Below are 10,274 nucleotides of genomic sequence, written 5' to 3' on the forward strand. Positions count from 1 at the left end.
ACCAGTTCATTGTTTTTATCATCTGCTCATGAATTTTCGCGCGCAGTGGCATATCGTATCGAATACGATTTGCTTTGATATTTGTTGTTAACGAGTTATCCGAAAGTCTGTATTTTTTTATCGGGGTTAAAAGCTTAACATGAATAATAAGAGCTTCCTCAATAAAAGGCCAGGAAACAAAAATGGTCCTCCTCCAGCAAAAAAAATCAAGTAAGTATAGCTATCTTAGAATCTCAAACTGCCACAAGGACATGTGAAAAATGTAACTAAAATACCTTATTTTAGAGGAATCGAAGAAAAAAAGCCAAATCATGACGATGATTTTGGAGAGGAGCCTGATGAGGCATTCATGTTTGCTAGCATGGACAATGATGATTTAATTGGACAGGTTTGAATTTTAAGTGCCCTATCCTAGAAACATATTAATCAGTAGAATCTGGCATGGTTCACTGCTTAGGGTCCCGAAGTAAAGCAAACAACCACAAAATGGGCAAGACCTTCAGTCCCTATGCTGTCTGAAGAAAAAGATTGTTTGATTTTCCAACAGCTAGATATAGACTATTACACTGATAAGGCAATGAAAGGAATGCCCGGAGCACAATCAGGGACAGTTGCTACCATGAGGATTTTTGGAGTGTCTCGCCAGCAAAACTCTATTTGCTGTCATGTTCATGGTTTTGCTCCATATCTCTATGTTACTGTACCTTCAACTTTCAAGGTATTATTCTCCATAGTTTGGAAAGCTAAACAATACTATACTAAGGTTGCCATGTACTGAAATATTGTGTTTTATTTTACTCTACAGCCTGAACATTGCAAGCAGTTTCATGAAGCTCTGAATAAGGCTTTAATAGCTGACAGTAGATCCAAACAAGAAATTCATGAGTTTGTACTGGAGGTGGAGTTTGTAGAGAAGGAAAGTATGTATGGATATCATGAGAAAAAAAAATCTCCCTTCCTGAAGGTAACGTCCTCTTGTTGATTAACAGTAGGTTTCATGCTGATTTGTTGTGTATTTTTCCCACTTTTTGGCCGTACTCTATTACAGATTACACTTGCTCTTCCTCCATTTATTGCCGCAACAAAACGACTCTTAGAGCGTGGGGAAATCGCTCCCCCTTTTAACAGCATGAGCTATGTAGCGTACGAGTCTAATATTGACTTTGAGATCAGGTGAGCCATAAACAGAGTGGTTGATTCTGAATCCTGCTTTCCATGGCAACTTTCTTTATTTAAATTTTTTTTTTCACGTGTGTGTATCTATCTACGAAAAGGTATATGGTTGATGCAGATATCGTAGGCTGTAATTGGATCGAGCTACCAGCAGGAAGTTGGCGATTAAGACCTCACTCTAATGTAAAACCAGTTACAAGGTAATAACATTTACTTGAATAATTTAAATACTTCGTTAATCACGGACTTTGTATTGGTGACCAGGTGTCAAATCGAAGTCGATGTCGCATGGGACAAAGTGATCTCTCATGCTCCTGAAGGTGAATGGGCAGATGTTGCACCGTTCCGCATTTTGAGCTTTGACATTGAATGCGCGGGTCGTAAAGGTAATTCGGTTAACATTCTGATATCTATGCGACGTTTCATATAGCTATCGTACAATTTAATAGGCATTTTTCCCGAGGCGGACAAGGACAGGGTGATCCAGATTGCTAATATGGTGTCACTATACGGCACTACTGAAGCGTCTGTTAGCAATGTCATGACATTAGACACTTGTGCCCCGATTATAGGCAGTCAAGTACTTTCTTATAAACTTGAAACTGAATTGCTTGACGTAAGTAAATAGCCTTTAATTTTGTTTTTTCGAACTAAAAATCTTAAACCTCAAGTTTTCCTCAAACCTAGAAATGGGCTGATTTCGTTAGAGAAGTTGATCCGGATATTATAACTGGATATAATATTTGCAACTTCGATCTTCCGTATTTACTCAACCGTGCGAAACATTTGAAACTCCGCCAGTTCGATTTCCTTGGACGCGTCAAAGATAAAAAGTGAGTGGAACTTGCTATAACTATCTTTAGATCAACTTTCTAACAACGTGATTCTTATTGGTAGATCAGCAATCAAAGAAACAATGATTCAAAGTAAACAAATGGGTCGCAGAGAAAACAAGAGCATCAATATTGATGGCCGTGTACAGTTTGACCTTCTTTTAGTTTTGCTCCGTGACTATAAACTTCGTTCCTATACGCTCAATTCGGTCAGCTATCACTTTCTATGCGAGCAAAAAGAAGATGTTCACCATTCAATCATCACCGAATTACAAGAGGGCAACCCGCAAACCCGTAGACGGTAGTTGACCTATCATTTGAATGTTCATTTCAAATTTGCTAACTTACTTCTATCTTGGCAGGCTTGCTGTATACTGTCTCAAGGATGCGTATCTACCATTGCGTCTATTGGACAAGCTCATGTGCTTGACCAACTACATGGAAATGGCTCGTGTTACTGGTGTACCGCTTTCCTACTTGTTGACCCGTGGGCAACAGATTAAAGTAGTCTCGCAACTGCTAAGAAAAGTATGAAGTTGAAAAGGAAAAAAATGTTTGAAATTGTTAGTATCTTACAATTCTGATTTTGCCCAGACCAAGGAGCAGGGTTTGCTAATGCCTGTTCATAAAGCAGAGGCGGGTGAGGAATTCGAAGGTGCGACGGTTATCGAACCCATTCGAGGCTACTACAGCCAGCCTATCGCTACTTTGGATTTCTCGTCTCTGTATCCTTCAATTATGATGGCTCATAATTTATGCTATACCTCACTGCTGAACCCGCGTGACAAAGATAAGCTTAACGAGGATGAGTACATCAAAACACCAGCAGGAAACTATTTTGTAAAGGCGTCGGTACGAAAAGGACTCCTGCCCGAAATTTTGGAAGCATTATTGGCTGCCAGAAAGAAAGCCAAGAAAGATTTGGCGGTGGAGACAGATCCTTTGAGACAAAAAGTCCTTGATGGTCGCCAGCTTGCATTAAAGATTTCAGCCAACAGTGTTTACGGTTTCACTGGCGCCCAAGTGGGAAAATTGCCTTGTCTGGAAATTTCGCAAAGTGTGACGGCTTTTGGCAGAATGATGATTGAGAAAACTAGTGCGGAAGTGGAGGCTAAATTTCGCGTCGAGAATGGCTATGCCCATGACGCCAAAGTAATATCCTGGATTGTGAATTATTATTTGCTGAATTACTCAACTAATGGAGATTTTTTAAATATTTAATTTGATGTTACCGTCAGGTAATCTATGGCGACACAGACTCAGTGATGGTGAAATTTGGTGTACCCACGGTGGCAGAAGCCATGGAATTAGGCAGGGAAGCTGCCGCATTTGTGTCGGCAAAATTTGTCAAACCCATTAATTTGGAATTCGAAAAAGTCTATTACCCCTATTTGTTGATCAACAAGAAGAGGTAATTGCTGCTTTTATATAGACTTGGAAGATGAAGAACCGACTGTACTGATACTGATCTTTTATATATTTTATAGGTACGCAGGATTGTATTGGACCAAACCGGAAAAATTTGACAAAATGGATTGTAAGGGTATCGAAACGGTTCGTCGTGATAACTGTCAACTTGTTGCCAATCTCATCAATAGCTGTCTACAGAAAATTTTGATGGAGAGGTAAATGAAAAGATATCAGTTTTAGTATTCTTGATTTAATGATTTTCTATTTTCTATTAGAGATCCGGCTGGAGCTCTAGAATACGCTAAACAAACTATTTCCGACTTGCTGTGCAACAAGGTCGATATTTCACTTCTGGTGATTACCAAGGTAGGGCGTACCTATGTTTTGGAATGATATTGTGATTTTATCCGTTTGCCTCCTTTTATTAAAGGAACTGACTAAAACAGATAAAGACTACGCCAACAAACAGGCACACGTGGAACTAGCTCACAAGATGCGTAAGCGAGATGCTGGTACTGCCCCTAAGTTAGGGGATCGAGTTCCTTATGTCATTATTGCTGCTGCTAAAAACACACCAGCCTACCTCAAGGTTCGCATTTAAATCTCAAATTTCTCGGGAACCGTTAAGTTTTCAAATGTGTTCTTTAGGCGGAAGACCCGATTTATGTTCTGGAGCACAGCATACCTATTGACGCCCAATACTATTTGGAAAATCAGCTTTCGAAACCTCTTGTTCGGATTTTTGAACCCATTCTTGGATCTAAGGCGGAATCGTCGTTACTACGTAAACGCAGATTCTTTGCCTTTATTTTCTAGACATAATTGCACCATTTGTATACTTTGTTCTAGATGGTGACCATACCCGGACGCGTTCAGTTGTTACTTCAAAAATTGGTAAACTGGCTAACTTTACCACACGTAAATCCACCTGCGTTGGTTGCAAAACCGTCCTTCCAGATGATAGTGCCGTATGCAAGTAAGTCTAATTTCTGCTTAACTCGGAGACACATTAATGTTACTGTTTCAATTGAAACAGATTTTGTAAGCCGAAAGAATCGGAGTTTTATCAGAGGGAGATTGGTCAACTTTATGCTCTCGAAGAGAAGTTTAATCGTTTATGGACTGAATGTCAACGATGCCAGGGAAGTCTCAACGAAGAGGTTCTTTGTTCCAAGTAAGTAGTTTTGAATGGTATCATAATCAGGTTACTTATTTAATATTAATCGTTTTTCACATTTAGCCGAGATTGTCCCATCTTTTATATGCGCACAAAAGTTATAAAAGATCTTACGGAACAGGATAAACTTTTGAAAAGGTTTGGCCTACCCTGACAAACCTACAGCTTTTGTCAATAATGGTGCATACAGGTAACGTCTTGGCTTCTGTAAAATAAATTGAAAACAATAAATTGAACAACTCATTGTTCACGAAGTTCCCTATAGCCAAGAGATTTTAAAATAAAAATTGTATCTTGTGCCGTGAGCGGCATAAGAGTCTCTGAGGAGATATGCGGTAAAATGCGCGTGATGCGTATAACTCCAGGATATTAATACTCAAATCCCACTTTTGGCTAAAAACACGTCATTCCAACCCCAAATTTGATAAGGATCGTGAAAATCCTACTCGTTTCGTTATGGGATCACTATTTCCGGAGATATTGGCTACTTCCGGGTAATTTTCGTGACAATTTGCAAAATGCAGATTCTTTATCCAATTAGCGTTTGGAATCTGTTTGGGTATAGCGTTTGGGTTTAAATCCTTAAAGAATTGAATGGCTCCCTTTGTCGAATGCTTTATTTCATTTACATCGACTATACTTCATTAATTTACAAGTGGGAATAGGTTGCCTTTAAGCAAGAAGAAGGTATTGTGCGTGTCTATGTAAGAATCATGGCTTAATGGGTGAGCAATGCTCACCCTATGCTCACTGAGCATAGGATTGTGGCGCTGGGTGGTTGTGGAACAAACCCCATCAGAGATAAAAAGTACACAATATGTTTGCTGATTTACTTTATTGACGTTATCACTGACAGTTTACAAGCGTTTAAGTAATTTACCTTGGGCTACCTAAAATTATTATTACAAGTGTGAACAAGTTACCTTTAAGTTAATGGTAAAAGTTGAAAATAAAAATGTATGGCTCATGGCTCAATGGTAGAGCATCGGAGCGGTATGCCGAAGGTGTAGGGTTCGATTCCCTGAAGAGTCAAATTACATTACATCGAAAAATTAAACTGTTCGCAGAATTTCAATGTCTTCGGAAATAATTCTGATTTACCAATTACAAATACTCTAACATGAAAGTTAGAGTGCCTTAACCAAAGATATGCAAAGTCTTATTCTACAACGGCGCCATTGGTCGCATATACTGGAACATTACAAGTCAGAGGAAGAACGTATAGTTGAACACATACTATGATGATTGATACTACTCAATTTATTGTTAATAAAAAAACAATTAGAATAATATACATTTCAGTTTTCTTCACAATGGAATGCGTACTATAGGCGTCTACATCAAATCTATCATGGACACTGAATGGGATTCGAACCCAAAGTATACAGTATTCTAGTCCAGCGCTCTACCATTGAGCTATGAGATGTACTATATCAAAATTTAAGTCTTCAACACATTAAGGTAACTGTGCAGAGTTGTACATAGGGGATCAGATACCAATGGGGGGAATATAGGGGGGGTTGCCAGGAAGGTATCGCATCGGACTAGCAACTCCAAGGTCCGTGGTTCGATTCCCAGTAGGTTCCTGGTGTCCTGGGCTTCCAAGCTTCCCAGGTGTCTACCTTCCACGTGGCCAGTCGGGTCGAGAAACTTCCCCATTACGAAGTAATGGGACGGATATTTTGGCAATGTTTAATATCGATATCCAATAACAATCCTAAATAAATTATTCCATTTTGATTTATCGGCGAGATCGCGAATATTGTTACTTGAACACATTACAACGTACTCTAACCATTGGCATCCCTGTCGAGAAACCTCATTCATATTGTGTGATCAATATTAACTGTATATGAGATTTTAATATATATTCAATCAACTGAAACTGTTAATATATGAAGTAACTTTTTCGACTCTTTCAGGATTTGAACCCTAAACTTTCAGCATACCGTGCCGATGCTCTACCACTGAGCCATAAGTTATGTTAATCACATGTCTATATTTTCGTTTTAATTGAGTTCAACAAATTTGGACTTAGAATAATTTTTGCAGCATGATTCAAGATAATTCGAGTCACAATAGCATACTTTATTATCCCAATGTTTAGAATGATTATTGTTTTTAAAACTGTAGAAATATCTAGTATAGGTAGTGACATTAGTAGATATTTACAACAAATGACGTTCCCGTCAATATACGTCAGTTTTAAGTCGTAAATTCCACTCCACCAGGAATCGAACCCAGGACTTTCACCATATCAAGCCGATGCTCTACAACTGAGCCATGAGATATATAAATATATTCTACTTCTGCAAGAAATTACCTAACTGTTCACGAGTGTACATAGTAATTCAAGTGACAATGGGATGTTACTACAGCGCAACGCCAGAACGTCATGTTGGGTGCGTGTCAACTCTATGGTATGTGGATAATTCACACATCCAAGTGTCGTAACCATGATAAAAATCTCACCAAGTGAGTAAGTATTGGGATAGAAATATGTTAAGAGCGGTAATACAATTCGTCAACAAATTTTTACATAAAAAGTAGTTGAGGATCGGGAAACAACGTAAGGTAATCTATTTATTTCACGTTTGGAACCTTTTTAACAAATATATTCTTACGAAGTATAAGTTCAGCTTGGAGTAGCCATGACTGATGGATAGGCGGATGAGTTGATAGACTGACGAGAGTAAAGCTCAACTGTGAGCGCAGACAAGAAGACAGGGATAGACTTTTGGTTATTGATGTGAAGCTGAACTAAATCATCAATGGTGTGAAGGTATGGACTATCCATAACCATCAGGCCGTCGCCAACGTACTAATAAAGAATAAAGCAAACGAGTTGGAATTTTGAAAAATTAACAACAGTAGTTACGAAATTACTTTAAAAGAGAGATAATCTGCGCTTGATTCGGAAAACACAGACGTGAGTTTAAAATTGCCGCATTCGTCGTTATCAACTTGATAACCAAACAGTTCAAATATGCCACGCCGGAAGTCAGAGCAATATTTACGGAAAACTTCCTCCATTCGTTGATTCTTCATTTCACTCGACTTGAGTTTTTCTTCTAGCTCTGTTTATAAGTTTTTGTATATATTCATATTCTAGTTGAAAGCTATGAAAATTATTACCTCTGAAGCGTTCGGGTGTACATCCTTGTTCAAAGTGATCTTCAACTAACAGAGTAAGATTCTGGGAATAACCTGCTTCCATCAAGCGAACTCTTTCTCGTAGTGATTCGTTTTCTTTCTCTAGCTGAGAAAGCTGTTCTAATGTTTTGCGCCGAACATTATCCAGTGGATTGTTGGTGAAGTGGAGAATTCGAGTGTCAGAAGCTATCCCCTAATCATTTGAGAACAGAACCTTGGAAGATTTTGAAAATCAGTACAAATATAATTTGATACCCTCGACTCGGCGAACTCTAATTGAGCCTTTAAATGTTTGATGGTCAGGTTCAATTCAGCAACTTCCTTCGTCAATTGTTCTTTTTCCTGGTTTAATTTGGTGACAGTTTCCTGGTTAGCCTTTGGCGAGGTATCAGCCATTGAAACTAATTCTCGATATTCCTCCAAAAGCCGTTCTAACTCGTTGATTTGCTTGGTCTCCATTGAAACTGTTGCTGGACCTTCGTACAGAAAGAGTTTGATATGGCAGAAGGTGATTTAACTTATGCTAGTTAATGAATAAGATACCTCCAACTCGTGTCATCTCATTTTCATACATTTCATTAATCGTTCGGTAATGATCGCGATCTTTTTGAACCACAATTAATTTCCTCTCGAGTTTCCTCACGCGGTCTTCGAGATCTAATTTTGTTTTTGATACATCATTGAGGGCTTCAATTTTGTCACGTAAAGTTAAATTTTTCCTGAATCAAGATAAAATAAAACATTGCAAAAATATATTCAAAATACTGTTTCTATAAAATATTGTTCCATGGAGCCAATCATGCTACAACATACCTATTCAACGAGTTTAGCTCTATTTGTAGATTACCAATATCATCAACCAGCTTGAGTTCTTTTCTCCGCATATTTTCCACCTGAGCTTGAACTTGAGCGAGACTATTTGCATCAAATAAGCGTCCTGCCATGGATTCCCATTCTCGGAGGTGAGAGGCCATTTTCTTCAACTCACCCTATACATAGCCCTTAAAGTTCTAAAAAAAAGTCTAACATAATAGAAAAATTTATAGAAGAATTACCTGTAGATCAGGAATGGCTTGACATTGGTCTTTGTACCTTTGGACACTTTCCTGCAAAGCCGATATTTGCTCCTTTAGCAGCAATTCATTTGCAGCAGTTTCCCGATATAGTTGATTGGTAGCATGCAAATGTGCAAGCTCTTTTTCTAACTTAAATAAGGTAGAAAACACATTAGCAATTTGAACAAGGGACATCCTATATGGATCTAATCAAGTACCTGAGGTATTCTTGTAAGTTTTGCTTCTTGTGATTGTGAAAAAGTTGCTCTTTGGGCAAACAACGCATTTTCCATTTCCAGTATTACTTGTCTCTGCTGTTCAATAACTGTTATGTGATCGGATGGCGAGCTGGCCACCCTTTCTTTCAGTTTCAATTGATTTTTTGCCTCCTCAGCCTCCATTTGATGTTTATTTGCCTCCCACAGGGCTTTTTCCAAGTTTTTTTCTAATCCACGGATTTTATCTTCACATTCTAGTTGCATGTCAATCATTTTCTGTTCTACTCTGGATAGTTCTTTGTTACAAGATATCTTTTCTTCGGCACATGCTAACTTAAGTTGGTCCATTGCTTCTTTTGTAAATATGTTTTCTTTAGCAAGACGGTCATTTTTCAAATGAAGTTGCTTGATTTCAATCTAAAGTGAACAGTTTGTGAGTTGTATTTAAAATTTGACAAAATGCAGTGGGCTTACCTGAAGGTTTTCAATTTTATCTTCATAGTGCTTGACTTTTGTTCTACAAGTATCTTTAAGGTTTGATAGATCATGATCAAGTTGATCCTTTGTTGTCAGTAAAGTATTAAATTTCATTTCAGTCTGAATAATTTTCTGTTGCAATTCAAGAACTTTTGCCTGCTTCTCTGAAAGTTTTTGTTCATACTGAGCTGTCATGTCTACCTTTGTTGGCTTATTATATGATTGACTGTAGGAATCAGCTACACCTTTTCTTGCAAAAGACGAAGAGTCTGCTGTAACAGAAATTTCTTCTGCAACGCTAGAATCAAAGCACATTTTCTTGGGGAGGTGGGAATCAAATGTAGAAGTCCGCATAGCTGTAGTGACAGCACTACTGGCTGGTTTTCTCTTCATACTTAAAAATTCCATATTAAGAGGTCCTTCTTGGATCAATTCATTAAAATATCTTTGAACCTGCACGAGAAAAATTCGTGAAAAAGACTTGACTCAAAGAATTATGCATGCATATAAACACTGGACCTGATGTCTGAGGACTGTTGAATCTAAATCATCGGGTACACTTCGAGACGAGCTTGCCATTTTACACTAGCTAAAAGATGTTTTTTTCTGAAATACGAGTCTCAAATCAATAAAACTTGACCGGCAATCGTTGACGCTACTAGTTGAGCCTTTAAACTTGTGTTCAAGTTCAAAACTTAGAATCGTCGAATCGCCTACCTCTCAAACAAAAAGAAACGTGGAATTGCTATTTAGTGGGAAGCAGAACTTGGAAACTGAG

General features: G+C 38.2%; 2 protein-coding genes across 2 annotated transcripts; one reads left to right on the forward strand and one right to left on the reverse strand.

The window, feature by feature from the left end:
- The first annotated feature begins 20 nt into the window (after window positions 1–20).
- LOC116925863 (DNA polymerase delta catalytic subunit) lies at window positions 21–4,857 on the forward strand. Its single transcript, XM_032932625.2, has 20 exons — window positions 21–210; window positions 286–388; window positions 458–718; window positions 806–964; window positions 1,049–1,173; window positions 1,275–1,373; window positions 1,438–1,559; window positions 1,623–1,789; window positions 1,861–2,006; window positions 2,071–2,307; window positions 2,369–2,534; window positions 2,601–3,158; window positions 3,245–3,417; window positions 3,494–3,631; window positions 3,692–3,782; window positions 3,847–4,005; window positions 4,065–4,200; window positions 4,266–4,392; window positions 4,453–4,590; window positions 4,657–4,857. Exons 1-20 carry the CDS (start codon window positions 140–142, stop codon window positions 4,745–4,747), a joined length of 3,267 nt encoding a protein of 1,088 aa, XP_032788516.2. The 5' UTR covers window positions 21–139; the 3' UTR covers window positions 4,748–4,857.
- A 2,306-nt stretch (window positions 4,858–7,163) lies between these two features.
- Window positions 7,164–10,212, reverse strand: LOC116925864 (mitotic spindle assembly checkpoint protein MAD1). Its single transcript, XM_032932626.2, has 10 exons — window positions 10,016–10,212; window positions 9,494–9,949; window positions 9,020–9,436; window positions 8,802–8,951; window positions 8,560–8,735; window positions 8,290–8,465; window positions 8,002–8,222; window positions 7,729–7,939; window positions 7,480–7,670; window positions 7,164–7,414 (listed from the first exon to the last, which is right to left on the reverse strand). Exons 1-10 carry the CDS (start codon window positions 10,073–10,075, stop codon window positions 7,229–7,231), a joined length of 2,244 nt encoding a protein of 747 aa, XP_032788517.2. The 5' UTR covers window positions 10,076–10,212; the 3' UTR covers window positions 7,164–7,228.
- Window positions 10,213–10,274: the final 62 nt, after the last annotated feature.

Source organism: Daphnia magna, linkage group LG6 (assembly GCF_020631705.1).
Source record: "Daphnia magna isolate NIES linkage group LG6, ASM2063170v1.1, whole genome shotgun sequence".
Classification (NCBI taxonomy): Eukaryota; Metazoa; Arthropoda; class Branchiopoda; order Diplostraca; family Daphniidae; genus Daphnia; species Daphnia magna.

Bases quoted from the DNA above. Each gene is read 5' to 3' on its own strand.
- LOC116925864 (XM_032932626.2), bottom strand. From the start codon at position 10,075: ATGGCAAGCTCGTCTCGAAGTGTACCCGATGATTTAGATTCAACAGTC. The intron at 8,466-8,559 runs GTATGTTGTAGC...ATCTTGATTCAG, and splicing joins GAGCTAAACTCGTTGAATAG to GAAAAATTTAACTTTACGTG. The intron at 7,940-8,001 runs GTATCAAATTAT...TCAAATGATTAG, and splicing joins TAGAGTTCGCCGAGTCGAGG to GGGATAGCTTCTGACACTCG.
- LOC116925863 (XM_032932625.2), top strand. From the start codon at position 140: ATGAATAATAAGAGCTTCCTCAATAAAAGGCCAGGAAACAAAAATGGT. The intron at 211-285 runs GTAAGTATAGCT...ACCTTATTTTAG, and splicing joins CCTCCAGCAAAAAAAATCAA to AGGAATCGAAGAAAAAAAGC. The intron at 3,632-3,691 runs GTAAATGAAAAG...ATTTTCTATTAG, and splicing joins CAGAAAATTTTGATGGAGAG to AGATCCGGCTGGAGCTCTAG.